This window comes from Haliotis rubra, unplaced genomic scaffold (genome assembly GCF_003918875.1).
Source record: "Haliotis rubra isolate DU_JTF1 unplaced genomic scaffold, ASM391887v1 Scf634, whole genome shotgun sequence".
NCBI lineage: Eukaryota > Metazoa > Mollusca > Gastropoda > Lepetellida > Haliotidae > Haliotis > Haliotis rubra.
The window spans coordinates 23,592-45,976 of record NW_025767340.1 but is presented as its reverse complement, the minus strand read 5'-3'; the positions used below and the strand labels follow the sequence as shown (position 1 = coordinate 45,976).

The following is a 22,385-nucleotide window of genomic DNA, read 5'->3' as shown; positions in this document are numbered from 1 at the left end:
CTGTTTTAGATTCATACACTGTTTTAGATTCTTACACTGTTTTAGATTCATACACTGTTCTAGATTCTTACACTGTTTTAGATTCATACACTGTTCTAGATTCATACACTGTTTTAGATTCATACACTGTTTTAGATTCTTACACTGTTTTAGATTCTTACACTGTTTTAGATTCATACACTGTTTTAGATTCATACACTGTTCTAGATTCTTACACTGTTTTAGATTCTTACACTGTTTTAGATTCTTACACTGTTCTAGATTCTTACACTGTTTTAGATTCATACACTGTTCTAGATTCATACACTGTTTTTGAGATTCATACACTGTTTTAGATTCTTACACTGTTTTAGATTCATACACTGTTTTAGATTCTTACACTGTTCTAGATTCTTACACTGTTTTAGATTCATACACTGTTTTAGATTCATACACTGTTTTAGATTCATACACTGTTCTAGATTCTTACACTGTTTTAGATTCTTACACTGTTCTAGATTCATACACTGTTTTAGATTCATACACTGTTTTAGATTCTTACACTGTTTTAGATTCATACACTGTTCTAGATTCTTACACTGTTTTAGATTCATACACTGTTCTAGATTCTTACACTGTTTTAGATTCATACACTGTTTTAGATTCTTACACTGTTTTAGATTCATACACTGTTCTAGATTCATACACTGTTCTAGATTCATACACTGTTTTAGATTCTTACACTGTTCTAGACTCTTACACTCTTTTTAGATTCATACACTGTTCTAGATTCTTACACTGTTCTAGATTCTTACACTGTTTTAGATTCATACACTGTTCTAGATTCATACACTGTTTTAGATTCATACACTGTTCTAGATTCTTACACTGTTTTAGATTCATACACTGTTCTAGATTCATACACTGTTTTAGATTCATACACTGTTCTAGACTCTTACACTCTTTTAGATTCATACACTGTTTTAGATTCTTACACTGTTCTAGATTCTTACACTCTTTTAGATTCATACACTGTTCTAGATTCTTACACTGTTTTAGATTCTTACACTGTTCTAGACTCTTACACTCTTTTAGATTCATATACTGTTCTAGATTCTTACACTGTTCTAGATTCTTACACTGTTTTAGATTCATACACTGTTCTAGATTCATACACTGTTCTAGATTCTTACACTCTTTTAGATTCATACACTGTTCTAGATTCATACACTGTTTTAGATTCTTACACTGTTCTAGACTCTTACACTCTTTTAGATTCATACACTGTTCTAGATTCTTACACTGTTCTAGATTCATACACTGTTCTAGATTCTTACACTGTTTTAGATTCTTACACTGTTCTAGATTCATACACTGTTCTAGATTCTTACACTGTTCTAGATTCATACACTGTTCTAGATTCTTACACTCTTTAGATTCATACACTGTTCTAGATTCATACACTGTTCTAGATTCTTACACTCTTTTAGATTCATACACTGTTCTAGATTCATACACTGTTTTAGATTCTTACACTGTTCTAGACTCTTACACTCTTTTTAGATTCATACACTGTTTTAGATTCTGCATACACTGTTCTAGACTCTTACACTCTTTTAGATTCTTACACTGTTCTAGATTCATACACTGTTCTAGATTCTTACACTGTTCTAGATTCTTACACTGTTTTAGATTCATACACTGTTCTAGATTCATACACTGTTCTAGATTCTTACACTGTTTTAGATTCATACACTGTTCTAGATTCTTACACTGTTTTAGATTCTTACACTGTTCTAGACTCTTACAGTCTTTTAGATTCATACACTGTTCTAGATTCATACACTGTTCTAGATTCTTACACTGTTTTAGATTCATACACTGTTCTAGATTCATACACTGTTTTAGATTCTTACACTGTTCTAGACTCTTACACTCTTTTTAGATTCATACACTGTTCTAGATTCTTACACTGTTCTAGATTCATACACTGTTCTAGATTCTTACACTGTTCTAGATTCATACACTCTTTTAGATTCATACACTGTTCTAGATTCTTACACTGTTTTAGATTCATACACTGTTTTAGATTCTTACACTGTTTTAGATTCTTACACTGTTTTAGATTCTTACACTGTTTTAGATCCTTACACTGTTTTAGATTCATACACTGTTTTAGATTCATACACTGTTCTAGACTCTTACACTCTTTTAGATTCATACACTGTTTTAGATTCATGTAGGAGTATGTAATTATGTATATATAAGCAAGTGTATTTTAATTTGTATTTTAATCACTAAGTCTAGCCCTAGCTTAACCACTCAATCTAACCTGCTTCACGTTCACAATAGCACGGTCATCTTTGCGCTTACGTTGTCTATTGTCTCTATTGTCTTGCCCCAGCCCCAGGCCCCTTAGTTTCAATAGCAGGGTGTTTTGTGGGTCAGCTATCATTTTCACTTCAGTCTGTCTGGTCACTGGTCACAGCTAGTAACAGCTTATAACAGGTTAGTTTATATTTGGATTGTGTATTTTATGTTTTCATGTTTAGTGTGTATGTATTATTTCTTAACTTCCTTTAAAGCATGTATCATGTTATATGTGGTAAATATTAATCAAATTAACTATCTGTTACATGCAGCATAACTAGGTCTTTGCAATACTTTATATATGTAAGTGTATTGCAGGTAATCTTAGACAGCATTCCCACGAGGATGTTATCTAACTTATTGTGTAGGTAAACCTAATGTGTACATCTACTTCTTTAAACTAATCGCCAAACTTTGCATGTATGAATGAATGTATGTATGATGGGATGGCTTATTAGAACAGATATTTTATGTACAGTAGATTGATAATGTACAGATGTAGAATGTTATATATTATTGGATTTGTATATGTTTATGTTCAGGTGTGGCCACCATAGTTCCTGACGTTTGTGATGGTAACGGGCACAGTGCCATACACTCGGTGAGGGTTCTTTCATATTATATTGTAAATAATCATGTTATGTACTTGTATGATGCTACACGTGTATCTTGAAATATAAACATTATATACATATACACATGTCTACTCTGAGACCTGATTAATGAATAGTGATTGTATTGATTATATATGATTGTAGTACTTATTGCTAAGCCTCACATGTATTGGCCCATGAAGTATTGTAGCGTATTTTGATGCAATGGGCCTTCTTCAGTTATTGCCATTAAACTGACATCTACGAAAACTATTTGCCTTTGTGGTATATACCAAACCACTCCGGTTACATTGGCGTCGTCGGCAGGATGTAGATGTTCAGAAGTAACAGTGATGCAACCAGTGACAAGAGACAATGATGGACATCAACTTTCCATAGATGGAAGGGAACCGTAATGACCAAGTAATGTAACACTACGGTACACAACCAGACACTGTTACACATGAGTTTCAGCCTTGAGCTTACTACTTGGCTTGTAGATATTTGAGACTCTTGTATTGTGCAAGTGATATTGACTCTGATTGAAACGCGTGTCACATTCTGTATATTCCATTGTGCGTTTTGTGAATGACATTTATATATATGAAGAGAAGAGGATACCTATGCTGTGAACAAGCTAACCAAAATTTATTTTGGATTATGTTCTTGTATGCAATGCAATAATTAAGAATTTGCCTGTTATGTATTTGCTTTCTGGGGTTTTTTGCGCAGTGCACTTTGTATATAGTGTTGATCATACCGGCCGGTCATTAGTCACATCATGTTAGTTTTGTCAGTATATAGTCATTAGTTAGATTATTTATTAGTCTTGTCAGTTGATAGTGTGTAATTAGGTTATTTGTTTGTTCTCTCATTAGATCATCAGTAGACATATTATCTATGTCAGTAGGTAGTTAGCAGTTAGGGCATAAACTAACAGTCCCTGAGTTGGAGGCTCAGGCGGATCAGCCATATAACATGTCAGAACTTTGCTGTACAGACAACGACCTCAGACACTCTATCTCCAGTGGTCGTGGGTTTTAATCCCAGTTAGTTCCACTGATGTTTCTATATCGTGGTTTGCAGTGAGTGGTAAACGTCTGACCCTGCATCACTTAGGGTTTCCCTCACACATCAAGCTGACATGCCGTGATATCACTGAAATATTGTTCACAGCGGCAATATACCCAGCTCACCCAGTCCTGTAGTTACCGGTAGTCATTACTGGTCAAATTAGCTTAGTTAGTTAATTAGTTAGTTTGAAATTAGCTATTTGTGATATTGTAAGTATTCTATTGGTACATCGCATTTAGTTGATGTTCTACATCTGGTTGTCGGGATGATATATTTGTTTTTTGTGCGAAAGATGTATGCCTGATTAGCACCTACTTATCACTCAAATACCTTGAATAAACATTGAAAGTATAATGTAGTTCCACAATAAAGTACTTAAATCAGTTTATATTCAATCCATAAACCGGTAAGTATTTTTTGGTGTTTGTTGGTCATATAACTCAGTTGGTCATATAGTGTGGGTTTTTTGTCTCTTCTGGGTTTATTTCTTGGTCCCTCATCTTGAATATATTGTCCTTTTCTTCCTTTTGTGTGTGGTTATCTGCAGCAGTCGCAAAGCTTACACCTGCACATCATGACTAACCATTGCACCAGTATAGCATATTCAATACCATGTTGAAGGTTAGGTTTTCATTCTGGGTAGGGCATCACTTTGAACATTTTGCTGCGCTGTGGTGATCCACTGCATTCATATTTCTTCTGTGTTAACTGTGCCATACTTTACAGTTAGTGTTGTTTCCCCTCCCCAACATTTCGCTCATTGCTCGCTGTTAGTACTACTAACAAACATGTCGGAACATATGTCAGAAGAGGAAGTTACTCAACTTGTTGCAACATTCAAGCAGCTTAAAGTAAAACCTAAGGCTGACTCCCCAGAAGGTTTGTTAAAATGGATGGCTGATTATTCAGCTGGCTCTGTGAAAACAGAAGGTGTTTCACATGACTCTGAACCTCAGTATCCTGGTCCCCCATCAGCAGCTCAGGTGGTTACTGTATCTCACCCTCCAAGTTTACCTTGCTTTTCCGGAGATGAAACTAAAAGTAACGTGTCTTATGACCTATGGAGATATGAAGTGGATTGCATATTGAAGGATAAAGCACATACATAAAAGGCGACAATCGAACATTCGATTAGGAAGTCTTTGAGAGGGAGGCAGCAAGGGTTGCCATCGCGATTAGGTTCCACCGCTTCTCTTTTGCTCTCTTGGATAAACTGAAGTGTGTTTTGACACAAGTGATAGTCCCGTAAACGTACTGGCGGCCTTCTACACAGCACGACAGCGGGAAGATGAGGATGTCAACTCTTGGTGTTGTCGTCTAGAAGATTTATTGAGTAAAGCGGTAGAAGCTGGTGAGGTTAGCTCTCTAGACACCAACAAGCTCCTTCATTCCATGCTTTGGACAAGACTTAGGCCATCAATCAAAGATGTCAGCGGACACAAGTTTGATCTGTTTTCGGGATTTTGGCGCTTTCGCGACGAGAACTTCGACAGATTGAGCGCGAGCACACTCAACGTAGAGGGGAAGGTAGAACTAAAGGGAAACTGTCTGCCACAAATATGTCTGCTGTTTCTGAAACACCCACTCTAACAGAGATGAAGGAACTTCGAGGACTGATCAAGAGCCTTACTTCTGAGGTCGCATCTCTGAAGAAACAACAGCAGCAGCCTCCTCTGTATCACTATCAACATCCTACCGGAGAACAATATAACGTTAACTCCAGGACTTATAATCAAACTGACAAGGGCAACACTGGATATTAATCTCAACCTTCTTTCCAGAAACATCAGTATGATCATCCATCATACAGAGGAAGATCTAGAGGACAACCTTTTGAGAGAGATGTGCAGTGTTTTCATTGTGGGCAGTTTGGGCATATAGCCTCAGGATGTAGAGTCAGGATGGATCACAGTCGCCAGCATTTAAACGGGAGACGGCCTATGCGAAGGGGTGGTCCATAGGTCTCAACAGACGACAGATGGGTACTCAGAGATATGAAACAACAGCACTTGTAGGAAATGCCAATGAAGTTGATGTCTGTATTCAAGGAATCAAGACAAGGGCTTTATTGGACACAGGAGCTACAGTATCTACTGTGAGTCAGGCATTTTATGATCAGTATCTCTCAGGTATTCCTGTCACCCCAATCACAAATGTCTTGGATATCGAGTGTGCTGATGGACAGCCCTTGCCATAATCAGGTTACATTCAGCTGGACTTCTGCTTGTTGTTCCTACAAGCAACTATAATCACAAGGTACCGGTTTTGCTTGGAACCAATATGTTATCGGTTTACTTAGGAACCTGTAGACAACTACATGGGGAGAAGTTTCTGCAAGATGCCAACCTTTATACACCTTGGTATTTAGCTTGTAGGTGTATGTTACTGCAGGAACGGGATCTTGTTCGACGAGAATTTAAGCTCGGACTAGTCAAGTGTGGAGGAGTGAAGAAGGTTGTCATCCCACCCAATTCAGAAGTCACTATCACTGGCTACATTGACAAGGCACTTCCTTACCGCAATACATGTGCTATATTGCAAAGTACTAGCCGTTCAGCTATTCCTGATGATCTTGACATCTCACCCAGCTTGATAACATACAGAGAGAGAGGATTTGTAGATGTCAACATTTCAAATATTACCACAAGAACGGTAGTCATTCAACCCCGTGCCCTTCTGTGTGAGATACAGCCTGTTGATGTTGAAGAACAGCCTTCTATGACAGATGTGTCACAGGACAAGGATTCACTCTTTAATAGGATGGATATAGAAACTTCACAGATCTCAGGCACTCAATGCGAAGAGGGATTAAGGGTTATCTCGGACTACTTGGACATATTCTCTCATGGTGATCTTGACCTTGGACACACTAGTGCAGTGAAACACCGGATAGATCTCATAGATGAACGACCCTTTAAACAGCGACATAGGAGAATTCCGCCATCTATGCATGCTGAAGTAAGAGATCATCTGCACCAACTATTAGCAAGTGGAGTCATCCGTCGATCACGATCACCTTGGTCTTCCAATGTGGTATTAGTACGCAAGAGAAATGGGACTCTAAGGATGTGCATTGATTTTAGACAGCTAAATCAGAGGACTATTAAGGATTCCTACACTCTCCCCAGGATTGAGGAGATGTTTGATACACTTAGAGGATCAAAATTCTACTCCACAATGGACATGAAGAGCGGATACCACCATGTTGACTTAGAAGAACATCACAAGGAGAGAACTGCTTTCTCCGTAGGACCCCTCGGATTCTTTGAATTCAACCGGATGCCCTTTGGTTTGTGCAACAGTCCCGCCACTTATCAGCGCCTCATGAATGACTGTTTTGAAGATATGCACTTAAAGATATGCCTTATCTACATGGATGACGTCATTGTCTTTGCGGATACCTTTGAAGAACATCTGGACAGGCTAACGAAGGTGTTTAAGAGGCTCCGAGATTGCGGATTCAAGCTCGCTCCCGATAAGTGCAGCTTCTTCAAAGACAAGATCAAGTTCTTAGGACATATTGTATCAGGACAAGGCATTGAACCAGATCCGGCTAAAGTTGAAAAGATAAAGACATGGCCCCAACCAAAGAATCCAGCAGAGGTTAGACAGTTTCTTGGATTTGCAGGGTATTACCGGAGATTTGTGAAGAACTTTGCTGCAATCACCAAGCCCCTGTCAAGTCTTATGCCTCCACCAACACAGACAAAGAGAACACGGAAGAAAGTTGCCCAACAGCCGTGGATATGGGGATCTGAGCAAGAGAAGGCATTCCATCACTTAAAACAGCTTCTGGTTTCGCCTCCTATTCTAGCCTCACGCAGACTACAGCCTACCATTTGAGCTCCATACAGATGCTAGTACACATGGACTGGGCTGTCCTCTATCAAGAGCAGGATGGAAAAAAGCGAGTTATTGCATATGCCAGTAGAGGACTAAACAAAGCTGAGAAGAACTACTCTGCACATAGTCTTGAGTTCCTGGCTTTGAAGTGGGCAATTACTGAAAAGTTCAACGATTACCTCTATGGTACCAAGTTCAGAGTTTATACAGATAACAATCCGTTGACTTATATTCTAACCTCAGCTAAACTTGACGCAACAGGACATAGATGGTTAGCATCCTTGGCAGCCTATGATTTTGACATCAAGTACCGGTCTGGAATCAACAATGCAGATGCAGATGATATGTCACGTCTACCAGACCTAGAGACAAGTGGAGGACATGAGCATATGCCAGGCGACTCTGTAAAGGCTGTGTGCAACGTCATTCATACCCAACCTTATGTTACTCTGACGTTACTCTGGAAGAGAACCTAGACATTATTGGTGTCCCTTTAGCCAGGATGTCAAAACGGGACTGGAGAAAGGCACAGTACCAGGACCTTATCTTGAGACAATGGACAAGATGTTTACAATCCAACAACAAACCAAGGAGACACGATTTCTGTGATTCCCCTACTCATTCAGCATTGCTCAAGATCTCTAGGAATCTTCATCTTGAACATGGAATTTTGTACAGGGAAGTGTCAATTAACGGACAAACTAGACAGCAGTTAGTTTTACCAGCTGAGTACATCAAAGATGCATTAGAAGGCCTTCATGACAATATGGGTCATCCAGGACGAGACCGAACTTTGTCTCTCTTGAGAGACAGATTCTTCTGGCCAGGCATGTCTAAAGATGTTGATGAATGGATTACAAATTGCAGGAGATGCATCTGCCGGAAGACTCCCACCAACCAGAGAGCTCCACTCATAGGAATTGAAACAACTCAGCCACTAGAGTTAGTATCCATGGATTTCTTGGACCTTGAACCATGCAAAGGAGGGAAACACTGTGTGTTAGTTGTCACGGATCACTTCACCAGATATGCACAGGCATATGTCACCAGGCAGTAATTCCGGGTGGCTGCACATCCATACTACAACCACTGGATGTTTCCCTGAACAAGCCGTTCAAGGTGAACGTAAGGGAAAAGTGGTCGGAATGGATGATCAACGGTGAGCACACTTTCACCAAGTCCAACGCAATGAGGAAGGCTCCACTCCACGGAGTTGCAAGATGGGTCAGGGACTCGTGGAACGAACTTCCCACCTTGATGGTAAAGAATTCGTTTTTGAAATGTGGCATATCAAATGCGATGGACGGATCCGAGGACGATGCTTTGTTTTCGGAATTTCTGACGTCCAAAAACCGAAAAGAAGAAGACGATGTGTTAACTTGTGACAATCTGGATGATTACTGGACAGAACTGATACAGTGACCAATTTGATTAGCGTGGACAGAACTGGCTGGCGTCAGTGACAGTGGACTATTTTTCTTATTGTCAATTTGATGGGTTAAATAATATATTTTGAAAGGTTTACGGCCAATGACTTCAGTTTTTATTTACCGATGGTACTTTTTCTCTTGGGTTCACATTTCCATACTCACCGATTTCACAAAATGGCGTCTCGTTGTTGATGCAAGCAGTGATCGTCGGGATATAAAAAGGAACACAAACACATGTTGCCACAATACACCGGTAATCTTTATGTAATATTCTCACCAACACTTACGCTGTATATCCACTTTCCAAATGGTGTCTCGCTGTTGATGCAAGCAGTGATCGTTAAAAAAAGGTAAACAAACACCGGTAATCTTTATGTAATATTCTCACCAACACTTACGCTGTATATCCACTTTCCAAATGGTGTCTCGTTGTTGATGCAAGCAGTGATCGTTAAAAAAGGTAAACAAACACCGATAATCTTTATTATGTAATATTCTCGTAATGGTGTCTCGTCGTTGATGGAACATATTTACTGGGTACTCTGGTCTCTGTTGGCCGCGACCCATCGCAGGGGGTCGGCCTATCCATGAGAGATATGATTTTGACACTGATTTTGAGGGTCAAGTTTGGGGGTCGGCTTATACATGGGATCGGCTTATAGACGGTCATATACGGTAGTGATTGTATTGATTATATATGATTGTAGTACTTATTGCTAAGCCTCACATGTATCGGCCCATGAAGTATTGTAGCGTATTTTGATGCAATGTATTTATTCTTTTACAGGGCTTTCTTCAGTTATTGCCATTAAACTGACATCTACGAAAACTATTTGCCTTTGTGGTATATACCAAACCACTCCGGTTACATTCATACACTGTTCTAGATTCTTACACTGTTTTAGATTCTTACACTGTTCTAGATTCATACACTGTTTTAGATTCTTACACTGTTCTAGATTCATACACTGTTTTAGATTCTTACACTGTTTTAGATTCATACACTGTTCTAGATTCATACACTGTTCTAGATTCTTACACTGTTTTAGATTCTTACACTGTTCTAGATTCATACACTGTTTTAGATTCTCACACTGTTTTAGATATTCACACTGTTTTAGATTCTTACACTGTTTTAGATTCTTACACTGCTTTAGATTCATACACTGTTTTAGATTCATACACTGTTCTAGATTCATACACTGTTTTAGATATTCTTATACTGTTTGAGATTCTTACACTGTTTTAGATATTCATACACTGTTTTAGATTCTTACACTGTTTTAGATTCTTACACTGTTTTTAAGCTGATACTGGTGTTGCTGGTCTTGGAGTTTAGTCTTATACTGTCCTGGAGTTGATGCAGACTTTACACCTACTTCAAATATTTTCATGGCTACAGAACCCATTTGGGCTCTTCAAATCAGCTTGATGTTCCGTGGGCCAGGTCAGTATCTGCTATTGACATTTTAGAGAGACAATTTGCTTCATAACCTTCATATACTTTACATTATCATGCAAGGAGCAAAATACACCTCATAAAGCAAACTCATTTTCAAACTTAAGCTCTGAACATCATCTAACATTTCTGTATGACAGAAAAAATCAGACCTCACCTTCATCAGAACTGATTCAGTGGACATGATCTTGGGCGCTGTGTCTCTCTCAACGCACATCTGGACATCAATCACTGCAAGGAGAAATGTAAAGGTTACCATAAACAACAACTTGCAAACTTAAAACAAGAAGACAAAGTCATCAATATCCCCCGCAATGGCAAAATACTCTTCATGATTATGTCTGCGAGTTATGATTATGTCAAATATTTAGGTGTGTATATAGAAAAGTGGAAGGAGAGTATTGAAAGGTTTTTAAAGTTCTGCTCCAGAAAGGAGCACTATCACCAATTTCAGTCTATGTCAAACTTGTTGCCATGGAAATGCCAAAAATATTTTATTCAGAAATCCATAACTACCAAAAGGCACCAGTACACCACCAGATCTATGTATGTCCCAAGTTCGGTGAAGAAATAGTGAACGGTTTTAGAGTTCAGCTCCGGAAAAGAGCACAACCACCAATTTCAGGCTAAGTCGAACTTGTTGTCATGGAAATGTTAAAAATGTTTTATTCAGAATTCCAAAACTACCAAAAGGCACCAGTACACCACCAGATCTATCTATGTGACAAGTTTGGTGAAGAAATAGTGAACGGTTTTAGAGTTCAGCACCGGAAAAGAGCACTACCACCAATTTCAGTCGAACTTGTTGCCATGGAAAAGCCAAAAATATTTTACTCAGAATTCCAAAACTACCAAAAGGCACCAGTACACCACCAGACCAATCTATGTGCCAAGTTTGGTGAAGAAATAGTGAACGGTTTTAGAGTTCAGCTCCGGAAAAGTGTACAACCACCAATTTCAGGCCAAGTCAAACGTGTTGCCATGGAAATGCCAAAAATATTTTATTCAGAATTCCAAAACTACCAAATGCACCAGTACACCACCAGATCTATCTATGTGCCAAGTTTTGTGAAGAAATAGTGAACGGTTTTAGAGTTCAGCTCCGGAAAAGAGCACAACCACCAATTTCAGGCTAAGTCGAACTTGTTGCCATGGAAACGTTAAAAATGTTTTATTCAGAATTCCAAAACTACCAAAAGGCACCAGTACACCACCAGATCTATCTATGTGCCAAGTTTGGTGAAGAAATAGTGAACGGTTTTAGAGTTCTGCTCCGGAATAGACAAATGTGCATTTTAATACCCCCCGCGAACGCGTTGCGGGGGATAATAACTGCCCAATCCATCACATATCCAATAAAGCCCAATATTTCCAGACCCACAAATCCCTCCCCCCGAAGAAAACCCCCATGTTACCACACCCACAAATCTCCTCTCACCAGCCACTCCCTTTCAGCCAGCAGTGCCCTATACCTCTCCCATACAGCTGTACCCCTACCCCAACCTGCCAACCAGTGCCCCTCCCCTCTCCCATACAGCTGCTCACAACCCCCAATCCTTCCAACCAGTGCCCCATCCCTCTCCCATACTGCTGTTCCCCACGCCCTTCCTGCCAACCAGTACCCCATCCCTCTCCCATACAACTGCTCCCCACCCCATTCTGCCAACCAACGCCCTCCCTCTCCCATAGAACTACTCCCCCACCCCATCCTGCCAACCAGTGTCCCATCCCTCTCCCATACTGCTGTTCCCCGCCCATACAGCTGCTCCCCACTCCCATCCTGCCAACCAGTGCCCCATCCCTCTCCCCACCCCATCCTGCCCTCTCCCATACAGCTGCTCCCCACTCCCTTCCAGCCAACCAATGCCCCTCCCTCTCCCATACTGCTGCTCCCCCCCCCATCCTGCCAACCAGTGCCCCTCCCTCTCCCATACTGCTGCTCCCTTCCCCCATCCTGCCAACCAGTGCCCCTCCCCTCTCCCATTCAGCTGCTCCCCTCCACTATAACCTCATCCACCTCTCACCCTGATATTCATGCTTCATGATCTGTTCCTCCTCATGTCCGTGTTGGTAGACTGCTGCATCACTGGTCTGAACACCTGGCTGGGGAACATACAGCACACATGGAGTTAGTGAACCCATGTCTTAGTCCATATCATCAGAGTGCGTTGTTAGGGTATGTGTCATCAAATATACATGTCATTAGGGTACATGTCATCTTAGTGTGTTGCACTTTTGAAATAAAAAGTATTCCCTTGAGCTGAATCAAACATCTACGGACCAAAGAAAGAGGCGTAAACATGACCCCTGCCCAAAATGAGTATCGGGAACAACCTTCACCTTTTGTTTAGTGTCTCGCTCTCGTATCCGTGTAACAGGCCTCTTGGCTTCATCAGGAAACGTCTCCTTCATTTTCTTAATCAGAGCCTATAACACAAAAAAATATACTCATTAAACATTTTACATCAACAGTGTTCAGTTAATGTTACTGGGAAATTACTGACCTAATGACCTGATTATCTGGCCTGATTATCTAATGACTTGATAACCTACTGACCAGGTAAAATGCCTGATGACCTAGTGACCTGATAACCTACTGACCTTGTAACATGCCTGACGATCTAGTGACCTGCCAGCCTTCTGATCTGGTTAATTACTCACCTATTGATTTCGTAACATGCCTGACGATCTAGTGACCTGCCAACCTTCTGATCTGGTGAATTACTGACCTATTGATTTCGTAAAATGCCTGACGATCTAGTGACCTGCCAGCCTTCTGATCTGGTGAATTACTGACCTATTGATTTCGTAACATGCCTGACGATCTAGTGACCTGCCAGCCTTCTGATCTGGTGAATTACGGACCTATTGATTTGGTTACAAGCCTGACGATCTAGTGACCTGCCAGCCTTCTGATCTGGTGAATTACTGACCTAATGATTTGGTAACTTGCCTGACAATCTAGTGACCTGCCAGCCTTCTGATATGTTGAATTACTGACCTATTGATTTGGTAACATGCCTGACGATCTAGTGACCTGCCAACCTTCTAATCTGGTGAATTACTGACCTATTGATTTGGTAACATGCCTGATGATCTAGAGACCTGCCAACCTTCTGATCTGGTGAATTACTGACCTATTGACTTGGTAACATGCCTGCTGACCTGATGACCTAGTATTCTATTGGTCATCCTCACAAGTCCAGATGTGACATGTTGACTTACTTGCAGCTTTGGACTCCAATACATGGCATCCTCCACAGCCTGGATCAGCAGCGTCATGCAGTAGTTGTCGATGTTACGAAATGTCTCCACCACCTGTCATGTTTGCAAGCACAAATGAATGAAACTACTCATCATAGTGTGAGCTATAAACTGGCCAGCAACAGATTTGCAGACTGTACACAATAGATGGACTTTCCTACATACAAAAGGAAGTATCTTCTACAAGGCTGAACTGACAGGCCTAGAAATGGCACTTTCTTTCACACTCATGTGAACAAGGACACACAGACTCACAATTTGTCACAAAGAGGTAAGGAATCATCGGTTTCAACAAACCAAAATAAAAGCGGGTAGTTTCCGCAAATTCTGGACAATAAATGTAGCAGTAAGAAATGCTACTTATACAGTACACAAGTAACTTAACAACACGTGTAATTCAGTATGTTTTATCATTGTCTAAATACTGGATCCATGTTCACATCCTGGTGCTTGAGAATCACAATGACAGTCAAGATGTCACTCTGACAACGATAATGTTAAACAAGACAGTCGAGGTGTCACTCTGACAACCCTAATGTTAAACAAGACAGTCAAGGTGTCACTCTCACAACCCTAATGTTAAACAAGACAGTCAAGGTGTCACTCTTACAACCCTAATGTTAAACAAGACAGTCGAGATGTCACTCTGACAACCCTAATGTTAAACAAGACAGTCAAGGTGTCACTGTCACAACCCTAATGTTAAACAAGGCAGTCAAGGTGTCACTGTCACAGTCCTAATGTTAAACAAGACAGTCGAGATGTCACTCTGACAACCCTAATGTTAAACAAGACAGTCAAGGTGTCACTGTCACAACCCTAATGTTAAACAAGACAGTCAAGGTGTCACTCTCACAGTCCTAATGTTAAACAAGACAGTCGAGATGTCACTCTGACAACCCTAATGTTAAACAAGACAGTCAAGGTGTCACTGTCACAACCCTAATGTTAAACAAGGCAGTCAAGGTGTCACTCTCACAGTCCTAATGTTAAACAAGAGAGTCAAGGTGTCACTCTGACAACCCTAATGTTAAACAAGACAGTCAAGGTGTCACTGTCACAACCCTAATGTTAAACAAGACAGTCAAGGTGTCACTGTCACAACCCTAATGTTAAACAAGACAGTCAAGGTGTCACTCTGACAACCCTAATGTTAAACAAGACAGTCAAGGTGTCACTCTCACAACCCTAATGTTAAACAAGGCAGTCAAGGTGTCACTGTCACAACCCTAATGTTAAACAAGACAGTCAAGGTGTCACTCTGACAACCCTAATGTTAAACAAGACAGTCAAGGTGTCACTGTCACAACCCTAATGTTAAACAAGACAGTCAAGGTGTCACTGTCACAACCCTAATGTTAAACAAGACAGTCAAGGTGTCACTGTCACAACCCTAATGTTAAACAAGACAGTCAAGGTGTCACTCTGACAACCCTAATGTTAAACAAGACAGTCAAGGTGTCACTCTCACAACCCTAATGTTAAACAAGGCAGTCAAGGTGTCACTCTCACAACCCTAATGTTAAACAAGGCAGTCAAGGTGTCACTCTGACAACCCTAATGTTAAACAAGACAGTCGAGATGTCACTCTCACAACCCTAATGTTAAACAAGACAGTCAAGGTGTCACTCTCACAACCCTAATGTTAAACAAGAGAGTCAAGGTGTCACTCTGACAACCCTAATGTTAAACAAGACAGTCGAGTTGTCACTCTGACAACCCTAGTGTAAAACAAGACAGTCAAGATGTCACTCTTACAACCCTAATGTTAAACAAGACAGTCAAGGTGTCACTCTCACAACCCTAATGTTAAACAAGACAGTCAAGGTGTCACTCTTACAACCTTAATGTTAAACAAGAGAGTCAAGGTGTCACTCTTACAACCTTAATGTTAAACAAGACAGTCAAGGTGTCACTCTTACAACCTTAATGTTAAACAAGACAGTCGAGGTGTCACTCTGACAACCCTAATTTTAAACAAGACAGTCGAGGTGTCACTCTGACAACCCTAGTGTTAAACAAGACAGTCAAGGTGTCACTCTGAAACCCTAATGTTAAACAAGAGAGTCAAGGTGTCACTCTTACAACCTTAATGTTAAACAAGACAATTGAGGTGTCACTCTGACAACCCTAATGTTAAACAAGACAGTCAAGGTGTCACTCTTACAACCTTAATGTTAAACAAGACAGTCAAGGTTTCACTCTGACAACCCTAATGTTAAACGAGACAGTGGAGATGTCACTCTCACAACCCCAATGTTAAACAAGAGAGTCAAGGTGTCACTCTGACAACCCTAATGTTAAACAAGACAGTCAAGGTGTCACTCTGACAACCCTAATGCTAAACAAGACAGTCGAGGTGTCACTCTGACAACCCTAGTGTTAAACAAGACAGTCAAGGTGTCACTCTCACAACCCTAATGTTAAACAAAAAGTCAAGGTGTCACTCTGACAACCCTAATGTTAAACAAGACAGTCAAGGTGTCACTCTGACAACCCTTATGTTAAACAAGACAGTCAAGGTGTCACTCTCACACCCCTAATGTTAAACAAGACAGTCAAGGTGTCACTCTCACAACCCTGCGATACAGTGACCCAGTTACCTGCTGGAGGTGAGATGTGGAGCCAAACTCGAAATCATCTGATGCCAGGAGGTCCTCGACTTGACCGGACATAGCCTGGCCGGCAGTGGTCAAGTCACTGGTCCTCTCCTGTCTGTAATGGAGCAGACACTGGGAGTTAACCAACATTCCCAACTAATGGACCAAATAGTGATGTCTTTTAGAGGTCCTCTGACCTCTACAAAGGTAGACATTGATTACAACTGTGAGAGAAAAACTTGGAAATGTTAGCTTTCCCTTCGGAAGTTTTGCTGACATTTGCTGCAAGTTCGGGTCAAAATACATAGACCAATGTGGAACAGTCAGTGTGTGGTACAACTTGTTGATTAACAAAAACTTGGACAGAATGGTGGGAAACATTTCCAGCAAGATATTGCCATTTTTTATGGGAACAGGGAGATCTCTGAGGCCTTGATGGGACCAGGGAGATCTCTGAGGGCTTGATGGGACCAGGGAGATCTCTGAGGGCTTGATGGGACCAGGGAGATCTCTGAGGGCTTGATGGTACCAGGGAGATGTCTGAGGCCTTGATGGGTCCTGGGAGATGTCTGAGGGCTTGATGGTACCAGGGAGATCTCTGAGGGCTTGATGGGACCAGGGAGATGTCTGAGGCCTTGATGGGACCAGGGAGATCTCTGAGGCCTTGATGGGACCCGGGAGATCTCTGAGGCCTTGATGGTACCAGGGAGATCTCTGAGACCTTGATGGTACCAGAGAGATCTCTGAGGCCTTGATGGTACCAGGGAGATCTCTGACGCCTTGATGGTACCCGGGAGATCTCTGAGGCCTTGATGGGACCAGGGAGATCTCTGAGGGCTTGATGGTACCAGGGAGATCTCTGAGGGCTTGATGGTACCAGAGAGATCTCTGAGGGCTTGATGGGACCTGGGAGATGTCTGAGGCCTTGATTGGAGGGAGATCTCTGAGGCCTTGATGTGACCTGGGAGATGTCTGAGGCCTTGATGGGACCAGGGAGATCTCTGAGGCCTTGATTGGACCAGGGAGATCTCTGAGGCCTTGATGGGACCAGGGAGATCTTTGAGGCCTTGATGGGACCAGGGAGATCTCTGAGGCCTTGATGGGACCAGGGAAATCTCTGAGGCCTTGATGGGACCTGGGAGATGTCTGAGGCCTTGATGGGACCTGGGAGATGTCTGAGGCCTTGATGGGACCTGGGAGATGTCTGAGGCCTTGATGGGACCTGGGAGATGTCTGAGGCCTTGATGGGACCTGGGAGATCTCTGAGGCCTTGATGGGACCAGGGAGATCTCTGAGGGCTTGATGGTACCAGAGAGATCTCTGAGGGCTTGATGGGATCAGGGAGATGTCTGAGGCCTTGATTGGAGGGAGATCTCTGAGGCCTTGATCGGACCTGGGAGATGTCTGAGGCCTTGATGGGACCAGGGAGATCTCTGAGGCCTTGATTGGACCTGGGAGATGTCTGAGGCCTTGATGGGACCAGGGAGATGTCTGAGGCCTTGATGGGACCTGGGAGATGTCTGAGGCCTTGATGGGACCTGGGAGATCTCTGAGGCCTTGATGGGACCAGGGAGATCTCTGAGGCCTTGATGGGACCTGGGAGATGTCTGAGGCCTTGATGGGACCAGGGAGATATCTGAGGCCTTGATGGGACCAGGGAGATCTCTGAGGCCTTGATGGGACCTGGGAGATGTCTGAGGCCTTGATGGGACCTGGGAGATGTCTGAGGCCTTGATGGGACCTGGGAGATGTCTGAGGCCTTGATGGGACCTGGGAGATGTCTGAGGCCTTGATGGGACCTGGGAGATCTCTGAGGCCTTGATGGGACCAGGGAGATGTCTGAGGCCTTGAAGGGACCAGGGAGATGTCTGAGGCCTTGATCGGACCTGGGAGATGTCTGAGGCCTTGATGGGACCTGGGAGATGTCTGAGGCCTTGATGGGACCAGGGAGATCTCTGAGGCCTTGATGGGACCTGGGAGATGTCTGAGGCCTTGATGGGACCAGGGAGATCTCTGAGGCCTTGATGGGACCAGGGAGATCTCTGAGGCCTTGATGGCTACTTGAAACGGATCTCTCGATGTCGGAACTGTCAGTGCCACCGACTATATGATCAACTATTGTACAATAACCGACACATTCAGCATCACATTGAACAGCTCATGTGTCAGTTTCTGTAGCGCCCCATGACTGCCACAAGAGAACACTCCTCCAACACTTCTACACATAGAGTAAACTGATATATTTTCACTATTTTTACACAATCTTAAACATTTGAGGCAGGAATTTTCTTAGGAGTGACAAGTTTTTATGGAACTTTCTTTGTTTTATATATTTCATTAATGACAAACTGGTCATTGTTAACCTCTACACTGACTGTTCAAGGTCGGTGTGTTCATTGACTGTTCAAGGTCTGTGTGGACATTGACTGTTCAAGGTCTGTGTGTACACTGACTGTTCAAGGTCGGTGTGTTCATTGACTGTTCAAGGTCTGTGTGTACATTGACTGTTCAAGGTCTGTGTGTACACTGACTGTTCAAGGTCTGTGTATTCATTGACTGTTCAAGGTCGGTGTGTACATTGACTGTTCAAGGTCTGTGTGTACATTGACTGTTCAAGATCTGTGTGTACAGTGACTGTTCAAGGTCTGTGTATTCATTGACTGTTCAAGGTCGGTGTGTACATTGACTGTTCAAGGTCTGTGTTTACACTGACTGTTCAAGGTCTGTGTGTACATTGACTGTAGGTCTGTGTGAACACTGACTGTTGAAGGTTTGTGTGTTCATTGACTGTAGGCCTGTGTGTTCATTGACTGTTCAAGGTCTGTGTGTTCATTGACTGTTCAAGGTCTGTGTGTTCATTGACTGTTCAAGGTCTGTGTGTACACTGACTGACCAAGGTCTGTGTGTACACTGACTGTAGGCCTGTGTGTACATTGACTGTTCAAGGTCTGTGTGTACATTGACAGTAGGCCTGTGTGTACATTGACTGTTCAAGGTCTGTGTGTACATTGACTGTTCAAGGTCTGTGTGTTCATTGACTGTTCAAGGTATGTGTGTTCATTGACTGTTCAGGCCTGTGTGTACACTGACTGTTCAAGGTCTGTGTGTACAGTGACTGTAGGTCTGTGTGTACATTGACTCTTCAAGGTCTGTGTGTACACTGACTGTTCAAGGTATGTGTGTTCATTGACTGTAGGCCTGTGTGTACACTGACTGTTGAAGGTCTGTGTGTACATTAACTGTAGGCCTGTGTGTACATTGACTGTTCAAGGTCTGTGTGTACAGTGACTGTTCAAGGTCTGTGTGTTCATTGACTGTAGGCCTGTGTGTACACTGACTGTTGAAGGTCTGTGTGTTTATTGACTGTAGGCCTGTGTGTACACTGACTGTTCAAGGTCTGTGTGTACATTGACTGTAGGTCTATGTGTACATTGACTGTTCAAGGTCTGTGTGTACATTGACTGTAGGCCTGTGTGTACACTGACTGTTCAAGGTCTGTGTGTACATTGACTAGGCCTGTGTGTACATTGTCTGTTCAAGGTCTGTGTGTACACTGACTGTTCAAGGTCGGTGTGTACATTGACTGTTCAAGGTCTGTGTGTACACTGACTGTTCAAGGTCTGTGTGTACATTGACTGTAGGTCTCTGTGAACACTGACTGTTGAAGGTTTGTGTGTTCATTGACTGTAGGCCTGTGTGTACATTGACTGTTCAAGGTCTGTGTATTCATTGACTGTTCAAGGCCTGTCTGTACATTGACTGTTCAAGGTCGGTGTGTTCATTGACTGTTCATGGTCTGTGTGTACATTGACTGTTCAAGGTCTGTGTGTACACTGACTGTTCAAGGTCTGTGTATTCATTGACTGTTCAAGGCCTGTCTGTACATTGACTGTTCAAGGTCGGTGTGTTCATTGACTGTTCATGGTCTGTGTGTACATTGACTGTTCAAGGTCTGTGTGTACACTGACTGTTCAAGGTCTGTGTGTACATTGACTGTAGGTCTGTGTGAACACTGACTGTTGAAGGTTTGTGTGTTCATTGACTGTAGGCCTGTGTGTACATTGACTGTTCAAGGTCTGTGTGTTCATTGACTGTTCAAGGTCTGTGTGTACATTGACTGTTCAAGGTCTGTGTGTACATTGACTGTAGGCCTGTGTGTACACTGACTTTTCAAGGTCTGTGTGTACATTGACTGTAGGCCTGTGTGTACACTGACTGCTCAAGGTCTGTGTGTACATTGACTGTAGGCCTGTGTGTACATTGACTGTTCAAGGTCTGTGTGTACACTGACTGTTCAAGGTATGTGTGTTCATTGACTGTAGGCCTGTGTGTACATTGACTGTTCAAGGTCTGTGTGTTCATTGACTGTTCAAGGTATGTGTGTTCATTGACTGTAGGCCTGTGTGTACACTGACTGTTCAAGGTCTGTGTGTACACTGACTGTAGGTCTGTGTGTACATTGACTCTTCAAGGTCTGTGTGTACACTGACTGTTCAAGGTCTGTGTGTTCATTGACTGTAGGCCTGTGTGTACACTGACTGTTGAAGGTCTGTGTGTACATTAACTGTAGGCCTGTGTGTACATTGACTGTTCAAGGTCTGTGTGTACAGTGACTGTTCAAGGTCTGTGTGTTCATTGACTGTAGGCCTGTGTGTACACTGACTGTTGAAGGTCTGTGTGTTCATTGACTGTAGGCCTGTGTGTACACTGACTGTTCAAGGTCTGTGTGTACATTGACTGTAGGTCTATGTGTACATTGACTGTTCAAGGTCTGTGTGTACATTGACTGTAGGCCTGTGTGTACACCGACTGTTCAAGGTCTGTGTGTACATTGACTGTAGGCCTGTGTGTACATTGACTGTTCAAGGTATGTGTGGACACTGACTGTTCAAGGTCTGTGTGTTCATTGACTGTAGGCCTGTGTGTACACTGACTCTTCAAGGTCTGTGTGTACATTGACTGTGGAAGGCCTGTGTGTACATTGAGTGTTCAAGGCCTGTGTGTACACTGACTGTTCAAGGTCTGTGTGTACATTGACTGTAGGCCTGTGTGTACACTGACTGTTGAAGGTTTGTGTGTTCATTGACTGTAGTCCTGTGTGTACACTGACTGTTGAAGGTCTGTGTGTTCATTGACTGTTGGCCTGTGTGTACATTGACATGTACGTTCTTTGGACTATGTATATGATGTAGTAGTACTTCCACAAACAGATATCACAGTGATCCTTTACCTATGACATTGTCAGCATATTTTACTTGGATGACAATTCTGTATTCCAGTTTTGTGTTGGAAGACAACATCCTGTCTATACTCACAGACTATTAGCCAGCATCTCTTCCACATCTCGCTTGAACTCAGCCAAGAGTTGACGGAGGAAATGAACGTTGTCAGACTGAATAAAAAACAAACTTATGGGCTACACAGTTACTAAGATGCTACTTGTGTGCTACACAGTTACTAAGATGCTACTGATGTGCTACACAGTTACTAAGATCATACTTATGTGCCACACAGTTACTAAGATGATATTTATGTTCTACAAAAGTTATTAAGATGTTACTTGTGTGCTACACAGTTACTAAGATGCTACCTATGTGCTACACAGTTACCAGGATACTACTTATGTGCTACACAGTTACCAGGATACTACTTATGTGCTACAGTTACTAAGATGCTACTTATGTGCTACATAGTTACTAAGATGCTACTTATGTGCTACATAGTTACTAATATGCTACTTATGTGCTACATAGTTACTAATATGCTACTTATG

The 22,385-nt window shown here is 42.1% G+C and overlaps 1 protein-coding gene across 1 annotated transcript in view; it reads right to left on the bottom strand.

Annotated features, from left to right (window-relative positions):
* Positions 1-22,385, bottom strand: part of LOC124256656 — an 85,556-nt gene that overhangs the window by 40,612 nt on the left and 22,559 nt on the right. Inside the window, exons 15-20 of the mRNA XM_046690630.1 lie at positions 21,928-22,004; positions 16,616-16,727; positions 13,974-14,066; positions 13,089-13,175; positions 12,773-12,851; positions 10,906-10,979 (exon numbers count right to left, since the gene is read on the bottom strand). Of these exons, the coding sequence (XP_046546586.1) occupies positions 10,906-10,979; positions 12,773-12,851; positions 13,089-13,175; positions 13,974-14,066; positions 16,616-16,727; positions 21,928-22,004 (522 nt within the window). The remainder of the gene's footprint in view (positions 1-10,905; positions 10,980-12,772; positions 12,852-13,088; positions 13,176-13,973; positions 14,067-16,615; positions 16,728-21,927; positions 22,005-22,385) is intronic.